General features: G+C 35.7%; 1 protein-coding gene across 1 annotated transcript; it reads left to right on the forward strand.

The window, feature by feature from the left end:
* The first annotated feature begins 659 nt into the window (after nucleotides 1-659).
* LOC145476104 (uncharacterized) lies at nucleotides 660-8134 on the forward strand. Its single transcript, XM_081455345.1, has 5 exons — nucleotides 660-683; nucleotides 2554-2649; nucleotides 3384-3479; nucleotides 4888-5039; nucleotides 6261-8134. The coding sequence occupies exons 1-5, from the start codon at nucleotides 660-662 to the stop codon at nucleotides 6736-6738; spliced, it is 846 nt and encodes a 281-aa protein (XP_081311471.1). The 3' UTR covers nucleotides 6739-8134.
* Nucleotides 8135-18216: the final 10082 nt, after the last annotated feature.

The raw sequence follows: 18216 nt of genomic DNA on the forward strand, positions 1-18216 counted from the left end.
ACTTCTTCCTTCGCACTAGTCGTGTAAAAAACTAAAAAGTTGGCGTATCGCCGAAGAATGGTCCGTCCATATTTGGTAACTACTCAGAGCATTCCGTACCGGGCCCAGTACTTTAAGCAAAATGTCCGCCATTTTGACTTGTTTGTCCGCATTTTCATCCGATTAGCACGTTAATTCACCTCGCTAGGTGGGTTAAATTTAACCTTTAGTTTAATCCTTGGATAGTGCTAATCCAGCTTGGAGAAACAAAATTTAAACACAGGATAAATTTATTCTTTTGATTAGGACAATTTAACCGTGAATTGAAGTAAACTTAATATAAGCAAAAAAGGAGTTCTCTACGGCTGGAAAAAGCCATTATTATTCAGTATAGTCTTACCTCGACCAAAAATGGACTGTGATCGAAACTGTTTACAAAATCTTTTGCCATTTTAGTAATCGCAAAAACAATTCAGGTCAGCTCTGAAATAACAAGTTTCCCTTTCACTTTCAGCGATTTGATCGTGATTATCCAAATAAGCCCTGGGGACGAGGTTGATCCAAATATGGGTGGTATCTTATCTTTCATATGACGTGGTCGAAAAAGACGTGCTCAATTCGCCCGACAATGGCGGCATGTCGAAAAAAGTCTGTAAAATGCTTTTTGTTCTCTGAGTCCGATGTCAAGTGCGGCACGGAATCTGGTTAGTGCTAAATTTCCCTTTTTGCCATCAGAGAGAAATGGCTTGAGTCGCAGAGAAGTGGATCGTCGATAAGCAGACAAGTGAACGCATGCGATCTCGGGGACGAGAAAGGTATTCGATAGCGTTTTAATAATTGCTGTTTTAGTTGCGTTATGTTCATTCTTATCCGACTTTTTCCCTGGTAATACCATCATCACATCAATACGAATTGACCGTAAAACAAACAAAGCTGTGAGGTCAACGCATGCAATTTGTTTTCGTATTTCCTTCGAAAGACAGTTTTATAGATTAGTCACAACACTTCAATGAAAATTATTGAGAAACATTAATCCCAAATGAAGCACAAGCGTGTTTCATTTGCTCATTAGTTATGCATGGGGCATGCGCATGTGTCTCCAAGGAATTTACGCTTTGGAAGACCTCGATTTCTACGGATTGTGCTGAGATAAAATCAAATTACAGACTAAATCTTCGTATTTATAGAGAGCGAATTTTAATCGTAGTAATATTGAAATTGTTGGGTGAGAAAATACAGAAAGATCTCTTACAGTGTATTGACGTTTCGAATAATTCATGATTTCACCATCCCATTATTTACCGAACAGTCAGTTCAATTTTGATCTTTGTTTGTTCTTAGATTTTTTTCTGTTTAGCTGAGTGATTGCATAGTTTAGGGCATCAAATCATGCTAGTAACCCGGTCAACTGAGATCTTTGGAATTACTTCCATCCACAGTTATTACCAGTTTTAATTCAGTATTTTTTCAAAGAGAAATAAATATTTTTCTAACAGTAAGGCAACTTTATCATTTGCCTTAAGCTGCAAAATTATCACTTTCATATATTACTGATTTGTAGTCGTTGAGCTTTTGAACTCTGAAGCCATCTGACTTGCTACTTGCAAAGCTCGAATCTTATATCAACCTCAGAGCTAATGTAACAGCAGTCCCACATATGATCAGCTCTAATTGTGCTGCTGGGCTGAGTGTTTTAAATTTATATTAATGAGACCTCTAACAGTTCAAATCTATCATCTTTCATTCTCCCGGCAGATGATTGATTGAAAATTGCCAAAGTTACACCACTACTAAATCCATGCCTCACAGTTCAACTTCCAGAATTTATAGAGTTGTAACTTGGTTAACCACTCCACATCCATGAAGATGCTTTTAATCTCACTGTATTTATTACATTATATTCCGAGTCAACGATTAACATTTATCATGATTTCATCCCAAGGACCATCGACTGATTGACCTGTGACTTCATTCTTCTAATACATCCTAAAAAACATACCTAAAAATATTCTTCAATGAGAGAAGTCATTGAGGATTACTTCAAAATCCATTCTCTAGCTCATCCTGGGGCAGATCTTCATTGAAACTAGTTGTCAACATTGTCAAAATTAGTTGTCAACTTCAACACTAGAACAACTATTCCACACATTCATTATGTGGGACTGAGTAGAGCTGCTACTGTTCAAGGGTTATATACTAGTCATTGTCCTCACTAAATTTATGACAGCATAAATTGTCTTATTGAAAATTTTGTTTTAAGGGTGTCCATTTTATAAGGATGCACACTATAAAAGCATTTAGTAATATTTGGTGTAATGGTATTCAAAATGTAATATTCTCCAGAAAAAGACATGAACTCGTTAATAATGTAAGGTAATACAAAATGTCCTTGCAATACAACAGAACAAAAATTGAAGGGCTCCTCCAAAAACACAACATGAACTTGTTAACAAAGTAAGGCAATAGAGAATATCCTTGCAATAAAACAAAAGGTTGATGAAATTGTTTACTAATTGAAGGGTCTTTTTTATCACGATGTGTAATTACTGTTTCTATGTCATTTATGATTTTTAGGCACTGCTGTTTTCAGTGTTCATGGGAACTTGCAACTGGCCATTATTATCTTGGGTGTTGTTATCTTGCTGGCTTTTAGCGGTTTCATCTGATGCGGTATGTTTTTTTTATACTGGTGATCGGTTTTCCTGTTTGAGAGAGGTGAAAATCAATGTTTTCAAGCTTCAAGCTTAACATTTATCATGATTTCACCCCAAGGACCATCGACTGATTGACCTGTGACTTCATTCTTCTAATACATCCTAAAAAACATACCTAAAAATATTCTTCAATGAGAGAAGTCATTGATGATTACTTCAAAATCCATTCTCTAGCTCATCCTGTGGCAGATCTTCATTGAAACTAGTTGTCAACATTGTCAAAATTAGTTGTCAACTTCAACACTAGAACAACTATTCCACACATTCATTATGTGGGACTGAGTAGAGTTGCTACTGTTCAAGGGTTATATACTAGTCATTGTCCTCACTAAATTTATGACAGCATAAATTGTCTTATTGAAAATTTTGTTTTAAGGGTGTCCATTTTACAAGGATGCACACTATAAAAGCATTTAGTAATACTTGGTGTAATGGTATTCAAAATGTAATATTCTCCAGAAAAAGACATGAACTCGTTAATAATGTAAGGTAATACAAAATGTCCTTGCAATACAACAGAACAAAAATTGAAGGGCTCCTCCAAAAACACAACATGAACTTGTTAACAAAGTAAGGCAATAGAGAATATCCTTGCAATAAAACAAAAGGTTGATGAAATTGTTTACTAATTGAAGGGTCTTTTTTATCACGATGTGTAATTACTGTTTCTATGTCATTTATGATTTTTAGGCACTGCTGTTTTCAGTGTTCATGGGAACTTGCAACTGGCCATTATTATCTTGGGTGTTGTTATCTTGCTGGCTTTTAGCGGTTTCATCTGATGCGGTATGTTTTTTTTATACTGGTGATCGGTTTTCCTGTTTGAGAGAGGTGAAAATCAATGTTTTCAAGCTTCAAGCTTTTCAAGTTTTTCAAACTTTTGGGGTGAGGAAATTGATTTAAACACCCTACTTTGGCCCAGCCAAGATTCCTCCCTAACCCTAACCCTAACCCTAACCATAAAGGTAAGGGAAGGAAATTTCAGGGCATGTTGTCTTAAGAAAAAGCTTACAGCTCTGAAATTGGACTTTTCCATCCCTACAACAAGTGTTTAGGACCTTTTCCTCTCTCAGGAGAATTCTCCCAGGGTGTGTTGGAATGTTTGAAGCCAGTTTACAATCCTTTGGGGGGTGTCTCTGCAAGTGTTGGGGTTTTCCAAGAGGAGTTTTCACCCTTGCAGGGGTGAGTTCTGAATGTGTTGCTTTTCTCTGGGGTGAAACAGTCCGATCTCTCACCCCTGGTAGTTTCACCCGGGTTGAAATTATAATAACAATTAGCACAGCAATTCGCATAAAGAATGACAAAACCTTTGGCTCATATATTCGTGCAATTCTCCACATTAATTGTCATTATAATTTCAACCTGTGCAGTATTTTTCAGAAAATGACGTCATTTTCTCAAATTCTCAACCAAGACTTGGTACAAGGAAAATTGATGGCGGCCGTAAATTCTCGGAAATACAGGTCCATAAACCACGAGTTCTAATGTTGGTAATAGATTGAAATTTGGCATGATATCTAGGAAAGACCTATTCTGTGCAAATGTAAAATAAATGGATATCGAGAAGGAAATTCTGGGCATATTGTCGTAAGAAATAGCTTACAGCTCTGAAAGGGGACTTTTCCATACCTAAAACAAGTGTTCAGGGACTTTTGCACTCTCAGGAGAATTCTCCCGGGGTGTGTTGGAATGTCTGAAGCCAGTTTACAATCCTTTGGGGGGTATCTCTGCAAGTGTTGGGGTTTTCCAAGGGGAGTTTTCACCCCTGCAGGGGTGAGTTTGGAATGTGTTGCTTTTCTCTGGGGTGAAACAGTTCGATCTCTCACCCCTGGTAGTTTCACCCGGGTTGAAATTATAATAACAATTGGCACAGCAATTCACATAAGGAATAACAAAAACTTTGGATCGCATATTCGTGCAATTCTCCACGTTAATTGTTATTATAATTTCAACCCGTGTGGTATTTTTCAGAAAATGACGTCATTTTCTCAAATTCTCAACCAAGACTTGGAACAAGGAAAATTAATGGTGGTCGTAAATTCTTGGAAATAAAGGTCCATAAAGAGCAAGTTGTAATGTGCGTAACTGATTGAAATTTGGCAAGATATCTAGGAAACACCTATTCTGTACGAAAATGTAAGAAAATGGATATGGAGAATTTCATCATAGTGGCACTTTAATAAATTGATTGTTGTTTCCCCTTTGCCTACAGAACAAAAATGGAGATGCCTTCACTTCAGCTGCATTCTCTGCCCACCTGAAGAATGTGTTTTATGGACTTACTGGAAAATTGGTCTCGGTGAACATGCTTCGGTCCTCATTCATCACATGGGCCTATTCTCAAGAGTAAGTTGACATTCCTTAGATTTAGAATTTGTCAATAAGAGGTTCCGTAGTAAAATCGTTTTCTGATGAGACTATTTTAATCATGGGCCTACAGAATGCAGCATTCTCTCATTTGCTTACTCCAGTTTTCAATTTGTATTCAGTCAGGGTCCCTCTTCGGAGTGGGGGAATTTCTCGTTTGGAGTCATATTAATTTTTTGGTTTTAAAAGTGATCTATAAACCATCTTTAATTCTGCTGATTGAAGGCCACATTTTCCTGTGAAATATATAGGCATTGTGGCTTTTGCGGTTGTTGTTGTTTTTGTTTCATAATAACAGAGGGTTTGAGTGAACAATTGAGAGTAAAGATTGGTGGCGATCATTTGGAATGATGTTTCGATGACTCGTTCATCGTTTCCAGATCCGTAAAACTAAAAGTCAGATTCTCGAGAGCTTGATTTGTGGAACGCCCTTTGTCCCAAAAAAGAAAGCTGAGCTGGATATGGTACAGTAAAAACCTGCGTGTAAGAACCTACTTTTTTCAGAGTTTGGCATAACAGGTTCTTGTATTATGGGGTACTTATTGACAGTTTAGGCTAAGTAGGTTCTTAATTAGGTTCTTAATTTCTACAGAGTAGACGTTGTTGTTGATTATCAGAAAGTAGTATAAAATCTGGTCTGTTCTTCATTATAAATATTTATTAATGTACCCATGTTGCCAAATGTCCAACAACATTAATTGATCAATGATACAGTACTGTATATAAAATGTATGATCAAACTGCAAGAGGATACGTGCATGGAGCATTTGAACCAAGACCAAGATTACATAGAAATGATACATTCTGTAAATTGTAGCAATAATTGTTTCATAATAACAGTTCAGATTTAGCATACATTGTGCATTTTGAGTTTCATTTAACAATTCAATTTTCAAAACTCTTGATCACCTTTTTGGTTTTTGGTGAAAAAAATATTCAAATTAACTAGTCAAACCCCACATGTAAGAACCTGTTGGAATTTGTTTGGCTAAACAGGGTCTTATATTTTGGGGTATTAAAAAAGCAAATTCCTGCCTGAAGGTTCTTAAATCCCTAGGTTCTTACACACTGGTTTTTACTGTATCAAATCCTCTCTTTGGGATCGACAAAATATTAAAACTTTTGCGTGTTGCCGAATTTTTTTTACGGTGGACTCCTGTCTGAAAAATAATTGTTTGTTTCTTTGTTTGTTTCTCATAGCAACTGTACCGACGCGCTTAAATCCTCGCTGGCTGCCGCACTGAGACATTCAACCAGACAAGCACAGCAGACTTATGACCGACGTACTTGCAATGAGAGAAAGCGGCTTGCTGTCGACCTGGCCAGGGACTTTGCAGAGGGAAGCCAGGAAGAGGGAGTCGTGGCCGCACAACCAGTCGAGCCTTGTCAGTTCCAGCCGGGAGATTTTGTGGCTTGTGTAGAAGACACCAGCACTGTGAATGCCCCGAAAATTCTCCTTGCCCAAGTTCATTGTGTGCAGGAAAATGGAGAGGTCAGTTTGCTTTGGTACAAAGCCGTATCAGCAAACATGTACAAACTGGAACTCGACGGCCAACAGTGGTATGAAAGCGTTGGTAGTCTGACTCCGGTGTCAGTCCAAGCAGCCAAAAATCGCCCGGGAGTTTATCGGCTTCAGACGTCGAGACGGCAGATCCACAAAGCCATCATGAAAGACTAGCTAATTGACAATATTTTCAATAATGCCGGCCCCTGGTGGGAGGAGTTTTATACTTTTATTAGAACATTTTAAAGTACTTTGAATCAAGTTACTTCTCACTCCAAAAGGACTTGAAGCCATCATGAAAGGCTAGCTAATTGACAATATTTTCAGCAACGCTGGCTCCTCCAACGTGATGACAAATGGAGGGACTTTCTCAGTCATGTTTCCAGTGTTGCCATAATTTAAGAATTTTCCAACCAGTTCGCTTTTAAAGTCGGAATTGAATTTTGTCGGGATTAAATCGCAGACTACACACCCTGGTTTGATGCCTTTTTCAGGAGTTGTATACTTTTATCAGAATATTTTAAAGTACCATGTAATCAAGTTAGTTCTCACTCCCGAAGGACTTGATTAAATCATGTTGGTGGTTTGCCTTACAGTAAATTCTGTGTGCGCCTCTATTGTCTTTGCCATACGGTAGCGACAAGTACCTCTTTTACTAAAGTTCCGATAGGCCGCGTTCAATGTATCGATATTCTAACATGGCTCTGAGGTTTTCAGGTCAAAATTGCAAAATTTTTATTTTTGAGTTGCTTTCCTCTCCCGATCCCGAAAAGAATACAGAACATTTGAGAAGTTTGTCCTGAGAACCATGTAAGAATGCCATGTAAGAATGTTGATGTATCGAAGATGGCCTTTTTAAGAAACTGAAAACGTGTGCCATGTTTCTATCGAGTTATGGAAGAACGAGAAATCAGGTCTGTGGACTTGGACCGTCAAAATGTAAATTCTCTCTGCTGGCACCATCATCCTCACGATAATAATGGTGAACAATAATTGCCATTGGACGAGGTCTTTTGTGATATGCGGATACCGAGATCTTGATTGTTCTGGATATCACAAACACCGAATCTAATAATATTGTTGTATTACACATTGAAGGGGAAGCTCAAATATATGAAATTTCATAAATTCACCTGTAATAATGATCGTAATAATCGTAGTGAGGGTAATAATTACATTTCTTGGGACATTCATCTGAGGACGGGGAGACTTTTCGGTAGGCCTTACGTGAGGTTGTCGTGACCTACCGCTGATTGCAAGGCACGCGATCCTGATCCCAATGGCGGCAAGTTCACTTTTGAGGATTTTTCTGCTCAGGTAAACAGTGCTTTCTAAGTTTGTACTGTCTCGATCGCCGGAAAAAAATGAAACTAAGCAGCGTCGAAAGTCAGCCCTGATTTGAGACATGTCAGGGCGTATAATTTTTTGCTTGTCACCAGTTAATCTTGCCAAATTTACGTGGAATCAAACAGTAAAAAAAGAGGGGACACAACCTTTGAATTTACATGTTTCGGATGAAGGATGTTTACAATTAGTCATAACCACGAGAGTGACTCAATCGAGAAATATGTTTTTGAAATCAGTCATTTACACTGGGTATTTTTTTTGATCACTAGGTAAGCTGTGGTATCTATCAACTGCTTTAAAACTGATGCTCAGTTATCCTTTAATTTTGTATTATTACTTTCGCTATTATTGGAGTTATCATTACTTATATGTTTATTTTTTATTACTGGGATATTTTGTACTCATTTATTATTTTATTATTACCATTTATTATTTATCTTTTAATTTTTATAGTTGGTGTGGTAACTTATGATAGTCTTTTGCCGACTTAAACGTGTAGAGGTGGAATCAAACAGTGAAAAGAGACCACACAACCTTTAAATTTACATGTTTCGGATGAAGGATGTTTACAATTAATCATAACCATGACGATTTTCCACGAGAGTGACTCGATCGAGAAATAAGTTTTTAAAATCAGTCATTTACACTGGGTATTTTTTTTTTCATCACTTAGTAAGCTGTGGTATCTATCAACTGCTTTAAAACTGATGCTTTGTCTTGTACTATTATTTTCACTATTATTGGAGTTATCATTATTTATATGTTTATTTTTAATTACTGGCATATTTTTGTGTTCATTTATTATTTTATTATTACTATTTATTATTTATCTTTTAATTTTGATAGTTGGTGTGATGACTTATGATAGTCGTTTGCCGACTTAAAAGTGTAGACGCAGATGACAATATTCTTCGATCAGATGGCTAATCACTGGCAAATTCTTTGTTATCGATCGCAGTCGTTATTTCTAATTCCTTCTTGATTTCGGTCTTGTTGGCAGTCAGGTGACAAGAGCACTAAATCCATGTAATTTCCCTTCAAGTGGTATTTGAATGATCAGTTGGTGTTAGCTGTTATTTTCTGAGCAAGGTGAGGTGCACTGTTAACGAAATATTCATTGAATCCATGAACAATTTGCTTAATTAACAATTTGATCCATATCGATTGTCGATAGCAACCGATGAAGAAAACAGTCACTCCAGCCATAAGGAAGTCTATACAGATAAAAAATAATCTTTAGAAAAAGGAGATCATATCTAAATCAACTTCTTCTCATACAAGATTGAAATCAAATCAGAATAAAGGCAATCTTCTGTTAAAAATAAGCGAGAAACCATATCGTAACCAATGCTTCCTTGACAACATGACTGGTGGGAAAAAAGATACGGAAAAGTGTAAGGCACGCAGATACTTGAAGCAAATCTTAGCTAAAAGACATTATGACTTAAATCATAACACTGTTTGTCTTTTGCTGGCTCAACACACTTGATGCTGTAGTGTGAGATTGACTGTAGTGTTGTAGATTGTGAGAGCAAGAAACTTGTCTTGTACTATTATTTTCACTATTATTGGAGTTATCATTATTTATACGTTTATTTTTAATTACTGGCATATTTTTGTGTTCATTTATTATTTTATTATTACTATTTATTATTTATCTTTTAATTTTGATAGTTGGTGTGATGACTTATGATAGTTGTTTGCCGACTTAAAAGTGTAGACGCAGATGACAATATTCTTCGATCAGATGGCTAATCACTGGCAAATTCTTTGTTATCGATCGCAGTCGTTATTTCTAATTCCTTCTTGATTTCCGTCTTGTTGGCAGTCAGGTGACAAGAGCACTAAATCCATGTAATTTCCCTTCAAGTGGTATTTGAATGATCAGTTGGTGTTAGCTGTTATTTTCTGAGCAAGGTGAGGTGCACTGTTAACGAAATATTCATTGAATCCATGAACAATTTGCTTAATTAACAATTTGATCCATATCGATTGTCGATAGCAATCGATGAAGAAAACAGTCACTCCAGCCATAAGGAAGTCTATACAGATAAAAAATAATCTTTAGAAAAAGGAGATCATATCTAAATCAACTTCTTCTCATACAAGATTGAAATCAAATCAGAATAAAGGCAATCTTCTGTTAAAAATAAGCGAGAAACCATATCGTAACCAATGCTTCCTTGACAACATGACTGGTGGGAAAAAAGATACGGAAAAGTGTAAGGCACGCAGATACTTGAAGCAAATCTTAGCTAAAAGACATTATGACTTAAATCATAACACTGTTTGTCTTTTGCTGGCTCAACACACTTGATGCTGTAGTGTGAGATTGACTGTAGTGTTGTAGATTGTGAGAGCAAGAAACTTGTCTTGTACTATTATTTTCACTATTATTGGAGTTATCATTATTTATACGTTTATTTTTAATTACTGGCATATTTTTGTGTTCATTTATTATTTTATTATTACTATTTATTATTTATCTTTTAATTTTGATAGTTGGTGTGATGACTTATGATAGTCGTTTGCCGACTTAAAAGTGTAGACGCAGATGACAATATTCTTCGATCAGATGGCTAATCACTGGCAAATTCTTTGTTATCGATCGCAGTCGTTATTTCTAATTCCTTCTTGATTTCCGTCTTGTTGGCAGTCAGGTGACAAGAGCACTAAATCCATGTAATTTCCCTTCAAGTGGTATTTGAATGATCAGTTGGTGTTAGCTGTTATTTTCTGAGCAAGGTGAGGTGCACTGTTAACGAAATATTCATTGAATCCATGAACAATTTGCTTAATTAACAATTTGATCCATATCGATTGTCGATAGCAATCGATGAAGAAAACAGTCACTCCAGCCATAAGGAAGTCTATACAGATAAAAAATAATCTTTAGAAAAAGGAGATCATATCTAAATCAACTTCTTCTCATACAAGATTGAAATCAAATCAGAATAAAGGCAATCTTCTGTTAAAAATAAGCAAGAAACCATATCGTAACCAATGCTTCCTTGACAACATGACTGGTGGGAAAAAAGATACGGAAAAGTGTAAGGCACGCAGAAGTTCAGTCTAAGGGTGATTCTGCGTTGCGAGTCCACGATGCTCCCGATACCTTTGGGCAATTAATTTGAGAAGGTTCTCGAGTGTCTTACAGACATTATGACTTGAATCATTACGCTGTTTGTATTTTGCTGGCTGCATGAACACGCTTGATGCAGTACTTTTGTGATAAAACTTAGGTAATTGACACTGCTTGTAAGCCAGTACATGCCTCTTTGCTTGATTCTCTGAGATGAGAAAGGTTCGTTTCATTGCTTAAATTTTAGATTGTAATTTTAGTTAGGGGACCTAGATAGGGATAACCTCATGGTCCTCCTTTTCAAATACTCTTTGTATTCTGTATTTGAATAAAGTATTATTATTATTATTATTATTATTATTATTACTATTATTATTATTATTATTATTATTATTATTAGTGGCAGTGCTGATGAAAATGTTTAATGTCCACAACACTTAAACCCTCTTAATTTCTGAGCAGAGAAAACCTACCAGGCCAGGTTTTTTGTTTTTTTTTTACTAAAATAATTTTGATATCAATCAATCCAAAACTCCAGCATAAATCTCACTTAAAAGTAATGTAAATTACTGAAAAAGGTCTCAAAGTTCCGGACATAACGTAATGTCCGCACCACAAATTAAAAACTATTTTTCTGAGAATCCAAAGTGACCCCCCCTCCCCCCAAGCCAATCACCTCAGGGCCCAGAGGGGTGCAAGCATGTCGCCATCCCTCTCACATTACCTACGAACTATCTCCTCTCTGCCAGCCATGCAAGAGAGTGCTAAGTTGATAACAGACTCGGGCGGAATAATTTGAAAAAAAATAAGGGACGAGTCGAAAACAGATTTCAATTTTAGCCAAAAAAAACACTAGCTTGCATTTGATGTCTTTTGTTTTGTCAACCAGTTCAATCAAAGCATGCTTAGTGGATTCCTTCCTCCCAGGTTGAAGCAAATCTTAGCTAAAAGACATTATGACTTAAATCATAACCCTGTTTGTCTTTTGCTGGCTCAACACACTTGATGCTGTAGTGTGAGATTGACTGTAGTGTTGTAGATTGTGAGAGCAAGAAACTTGTCTTGTACTATTATTTTCACTATTATTGGAGTTATCATTATTTATATGTTTATTTTTAATTACTGGCATATTTTTGTGTTCATTTATTATTTTATTATTACTATTTATTATTTATCTTTTAATTTTGATAGTTGGTGTGATGACTTATGATAGTCGTTTGCCGACTTAAAAGTGTAGACGCAGATGACAATATTCTTCGATCAGATGGCTAATCACTGGCAAATTCTTTGTTATCGATCGCAGTCGTTATTTCTAATTCCTTCTTGATTTCGGTCTTGTTGGCAGTCAGGTGACAAGAGCACTAAATCCATGTAATTTCCCTTCAAGTGGTATTTGAATGATCAGTTGGTGTTAGCTGTTATTTTCTGAGCAAGGTGAGGTGCACTGTTAACGAAATATTCATTGAATCCATGAACAATTTGCTTAATTAACAATTTGATCCATATCGATTGTCGATAGCAACCGATGAAGAAAACAGTCACTCCAGCCATAAGGAAGTCTATACAGATAAAAAATAATCTTTAGAAAAAGGAGATCATATCTAAATCAACTTCTTCTCATACAAGATTGAAATCAAATCAGAATAAAGGCAATCTTCTGTTAAAAATAAGCGAGAAACCATATCGTAACCAATGCTTCCTTGACAACATGACTGGTGGGAAAAAAGATACGGAAAAGTGTAAGGCACGCAGATACTTGAAGCAAATCTTAGCTAAAAGACATTATGACTTAAATCATAACACTGTTTGTCTTTTGCTGGCTCAACACACTTGATGCTGTAGTGTGAGATTGACTGTAGTGTTGTAGATTGTGAGAGCAAGAAACTTGTCTTGTACTATTATTTTCACTATTATTGGAGTTATCATTATTTATACGTTTATTTTTAATTACTGGCATATTTTTGTGTTCATTTATTATTTTATTATTACTATTTATTATTTATCTTTTAATTTTGATAGTTGGTGTGATGACTTATGATAGTCGTTTGCCGACTTAAAAGTGTAGACGCAGATGACAATATTCTTCGATCAGATGGCTAATCACTGGCAAATTCTTTGTTATCGATCGCAGTCGTTATTTCTAATTCCTTCTTGATTTCCGTCTTGTTGGCAGTCAGGTGACAAGAGCACTAAATCCATGTAATTTCCCTTCAAGTGGTATTTGAATGATCAGTTGGTGTTAGCTGTTATTTTCTGAGCAAGGTGAGGTGCACTGTTAACGAAATATTCATTGAATCCATGAACAATTTGCTTAATTAACAATTTGATCCATATCGATTGTCGATAGCAATCGATGAAGAAAACAGTCACTCCAGCCATAAGGAAGTCTATACAGATAAAAAATAATCTTTAGAAAAAGGAGATCATATCTAAATCAACTTCTTCTCATACAAGATTGAAATCAAATCAGAATAAAGGCAATCTTCTGTTAAAAATAAGCAAGAAACCATATCGTAACCAATGCTTCCTTGACAACATGACTGGTGGGAAAAAAGATACGGAAAAGTGTAAGGCACGCAGAAGTTCAGTCTAAGGGTGATTCTGCGTTGCGAGTCCACGATGCTCCCGATACCTTTGGGCAATTAATTTGAGAAGGTTCTCGAGTGTCTTACAGACATTATGACTTGAATCATTACGCTGTTTGTATTTTGCTGGCTGCATGAACACGCTTGATGCAGTACTTTTGTGATAAAACTTAGGTAATTGACACTGCTTGTAAGCCAGTACATGCCTCTTTGCTTGATTCTCTGAGATGAGAAAGGTTCGTTTCATTGCTTAAATTTTAGATTGTAATTTTAGTTAGGGGACCTAGATAGGGATAACCTCATGGTCCTCCTTTTCAAATACTCTTTGTATTCTGTATTTGAATAAAGTATTATTATTATTATTATTATTATTATTATTATTACTATTATTATTATTATTATTATTATTATTATTAGTGGCAGTGCTGATGAAAATGTTTAATGTCCACAACACTTAAACCCTCTTAATTTCTGAGCAGAGAAAACCTACCAGGCCAGGTTTTTTGTTTTTTTTTTACTAAAATAATTTTGATATCAATCAATCCAAAACTCCAGCATAAATCTCACTTAAAAGTAATGTAAATTACTGAAAAAGGTCTCAAAGTTCCGGACATAACGTAATGTCCGCACCACAAATTAAAAACTATTTTTCTGAGAATCCAAAGTGACCCCCCCTCCCCCCAAGCCAATCACCTCAGGGCCCAGAGGGGTGCAAGCATGTCGCCATCCCTCTCACATTACCTACGAACTATCTCCTCTCTGCCAGCCATGCAAGAGAGTGCTAAGTTGATAACAGACTCGGGCGGAATAATTTGAAAAAAAATAAGGGACGAGTCGAAAACAGATTTCAATTTTAGCCAAAAAAAACACTAGCTTGCATTTGATGTCTTTTGTTTTGTCAACCAGTTCAATCAAAGCATGCTTAGTGGATTCCTTCCTCCCAGGTTGAAGCAAATCTTAGCTAAAAGACATTATGACTTAAATCATAACCCTGTTTGTCTTTTGCTGGCTCAACACACTTGATGCTGTAGTGTGAGATTGACTGTAGTGTTGTAGATTGTGAGAGCAAGAAACTTGTCTTGTACTATTATTTTCACTATTATTGGAGTTATCATTATTTATATGTTTATTTTTAATTACTGGCATATTTTTGTGTTCATTTATTATTTTATTATTACTATTTATTATTTATCTTTTAATTTTGATAGTTGGTGTGATGACTTATGATAGTCGTTTGCCGACTTAAAAGTGTAGACGCAGATGACAATATTCTTCGATCAGATGGCTAATCACTGGCAAATTCTTTGTTATCGATCGCAGTCGTTATTTCTAATTCCTTCTTGATTTCGGTCTTGTTGGCAGTCAGGTGACAAGAGCACTAAATCCATGTAATTTCCCTTCAAGTGGTATTTGAATGATCAGTTGGTGTTAGCTGTTATTTTCTGAGCAAGGTGAGGTGCACTGTTAACGAAATATTCATTGAATCCATGAACAATTTGCTTAATTAACAATTTGATCCATATCGATTGTCGATAGCAACCGATGAAGAAAACAGTCACTCCAGCCATAAGGAAGTCTATACAGATAAAAAATAATCTTTAGAAAAAGGAGATCATATCTAAATCAACTTCTTCTCATACAAGATTGAAATCAAATCAGAATAAAGGCAATCTTCTGTTAAAAATAAGCGAGAAACCATATCGTAACCAATGCTTCCTTGACAACATGACTGGTGGGAAAAAAGATACGGAAAAGTGTAAGGCACGCAGATACTTGAAGCAAATCTTAGCTAAAAGACATTATGACTTAAATCATAACACTGTTTGTCTTTTGCTGGCTCAACACACTTGATGCTGTAGTGTGAGATTGACTGTAGTGTTGTAGATTGTGAGAGCAAGAAACTTGTCTTGTACTATTATTTTCACTATTATTGGAGTTATCATTATTTATACGTTTATTTTTAATTACTGGCATATTTTTGTGTTCATTTATTATTTTATTATTACTATTTATTATTTATCTTTTAATTTTGATAGTTGGTGTGATGACTTATGATAGTCGTTTGCCGACTTAAAAGTGTAGACGCAGATGACAATATTCTTCGATCAGATGGCTAATCACTGGCAAATTCTTTGTTATCGATCGCAGTCGTTATTTCTAATTCCTTCTTGATTTCCGTCTTGTTGGCAGTCAGGTGACAAGAGCACTAAATCCATGTAATTTCCCTTCAAGTGGTATTTGAATGATCAGTTGGTGTTAGCTGTTATTTTCTGAGCAAGGTGAGGTGCACTGTTAACGAAATATTCATTGAATCCATGAACAATTTGCTTAATTAACAATTTGATCCATATCGATTGTCGATAGCAATCGATGAAGAAAACAGTCACTCCAGCCATAAGGAAGTCTATACAGATAAAAAATAATCTTTAGAAAAAGGAGATCATATCTAAATCAACTTCTTCTCATACAAGATTGAAATCAAATCAGAATAAAGGCAATCTTCTGTTAAAAATAAGCAAGAAACCATATCGTAACCAATGCTTCCTTGACAACATGACTGGTGGGAAAAAAGATACGGAAAAGTGTAAGGCACGCAGAAGTTCAGTCTAAGGGTGATTCTGCGTTGCGAGTCCACGATGCTCCCGATACCTTTGGGCAATTAATTTGAGAAGGTTCTCGAGTGTCTTACAGACATTATGACTTGAATCATTACGCTGTTTGTATTTTGCTGGCTGCATGAACACGCTTGATGCAGTACTTTTGTGATAAAACTTAGGTAATTGACACTGCTTGTAAGCCAGTACATGCCTCTTTGCTTGATTCTCTGAGATGAGAAAGGTTCGTTTCATTGCTTAAATTTTAGATTGTAATTTTAGTTAGGGGACCTAGATAGGGATAACCTCATGGTCCTCCTTTTCAAATACTCTTTGTATTCTGTATTTGAATAAAGTATTATTATTATTATTATTATTATTATTATTACTATTATTATTATTATTATTATTATTATTATTATTAGTGGCAGTGCTGATGAAAATGTTTAATGTCCACAACACTTAAACCCTCTTAATTTCTGAGCAGAGAAAACCTACCAGGCCAGGTTTTTTGTTTTTTTTTTACTAAAATAATTTTGATATCAATCAATCCAAAACTCCAGCATAAATCTCACTTAAAAGTAATGTAAATTACTGAAAAAGGTCTCAAAGTTCCGGACATAACGTAATGTCCGCACCACAAATTAAAAACTATTTTTCTGAGAATCCAAAGTGACCCCCCCTCCCCCCAAGCCAATCACCTCAGGGCCCAGAGGGGTGCAAGCATGTCGCCATCCCTCTCACATTACCTACGAACTATCTCCTCTCTGCCAGCCATGCAAGAGAGTGCTAAGTTGATAACAGACTCGGGCGGAATAATTTGAAAAAAAATAAGGGACGAGTCGAAAACAGATTTCAATTTTAGCCAAAAAAAACACTAGCTTGCATTTGATGTCTTTTGTTTTGTCAACCAGTTCAATCAAAGCATGCTTAGTGGATTCCTTCCTCCCAGGTTGAAGCAAATCTTAGCTAAAAGACATTATGACTTAAATCATAACCCTGTTTGTCTTTTGCTGGCTCAACACACTTGATGCTGTAGTGTGAGATTGACTGTAGTGTTGTAGATTGTGAGAGCAAGAAACTTGTCTTGTACTATTATTTTCACTATTATTGGAGTTATCATTATTTATATGTTTATTTTTAATTACTGGCATATTTTTGTGTTCATTTATTATTTTATTATTACTATTTATTATTTATCTTTTAATTTTGATAGTTGGTGTGATGACTTATGATAGTCGTTTGCCGACTTAAAAGTGTAGACGCAGATGACAATATTCTTCGATCAGATGGCTAATCACTGGCAAATTCTTTGTTATCGATCGCAGTCGTTATTTCTAATTCCTTCTTGATTTCGGTCTTGTTGGCAGTCAGGTGACAAGAGCACTAAATCCATGTAATTTCCCTTCAAGTGGTATTTGAATGATCAGTTGGTGTTAGCTGTTATTTTCTGAGCAAGGTGAGGTGCACTGTTAACGAAATATTCATTGAATCCATGAACAATTTGCTTAATTAACAATTTGATCCATATCGATTGTCGATAGCAACCGATGAAGAAAACAGTCACTCCAGCCATAAGGAAGTCTATACAGATAAAAAATAATCTTTAGAAAAAGGAGATCATATCTAAATCAACTTCTTCTCATACAAGATTGAAATCAAATCAGAATAAAGGCAATCTTCTGTTAAAAATAAGCGAGAAACCATATCGTAACCAATGCTTCCTTGACAACATGACTGGTGGGAAAAAAGATACGGAAAAGTGTAAGGCACGCAGATACTTGAAGCAAATCTTAGCTAAAAGACATTATGACTTAAATCATAACACTGTTTGTCTTTTGCTGGCTCAACACACTTGATGCTGTAGTGTGAGATTGACTGTAGTGTTGTAGATTGTGAGAGCAAGAAACTTGTCTTGTACTATTATTTTCACTATTATTGGAGTTATCATTATTTATACGTTTATTTTTAATTACTGGCATATTTTTGTGTTCATTTATTATTTTATTATTACTATTTATTATTACTATTACTCAGAACCACC

The sequence above is a fragment of the Orbicella franksi genome, unplaced genomic scaffold (assembly GCF_964199315.1).
Source record: "Orbicella franksi unplaced genomic scaffold, jaOrbFran1.1 SCAFFOLD_43, whole genome shotgun sequence".
NCBI lineage: Eukaryota > Metazoa > Cnidaria > Anthozoa > Scleractinia > Merulinidae > Orbicella > Orbicella franksi.

Bases quoted from the DNA above. Each gene is read 5' to 3' on its own strand.
- LOC145476104 (XM_081455345.1), top strand. From the start codon at position 660: ATGTCAAGTGCGGCACGGAATCTG. The intron at 3,480-4,887 runs GTATGTTTTTTT...AATTGATTGTTG, and splicing joins TAGCGGTTTCATCTGATGCG to TTTCCCCTTTGCCTACAGAA. The intron at 5,040-6,260 runs GTAAGTTGACAT...TGTTTCTCATAG, and splicing joins ACATGGGCCTATTCTCAAGA to CAACTGTACCGACGCGCTTA.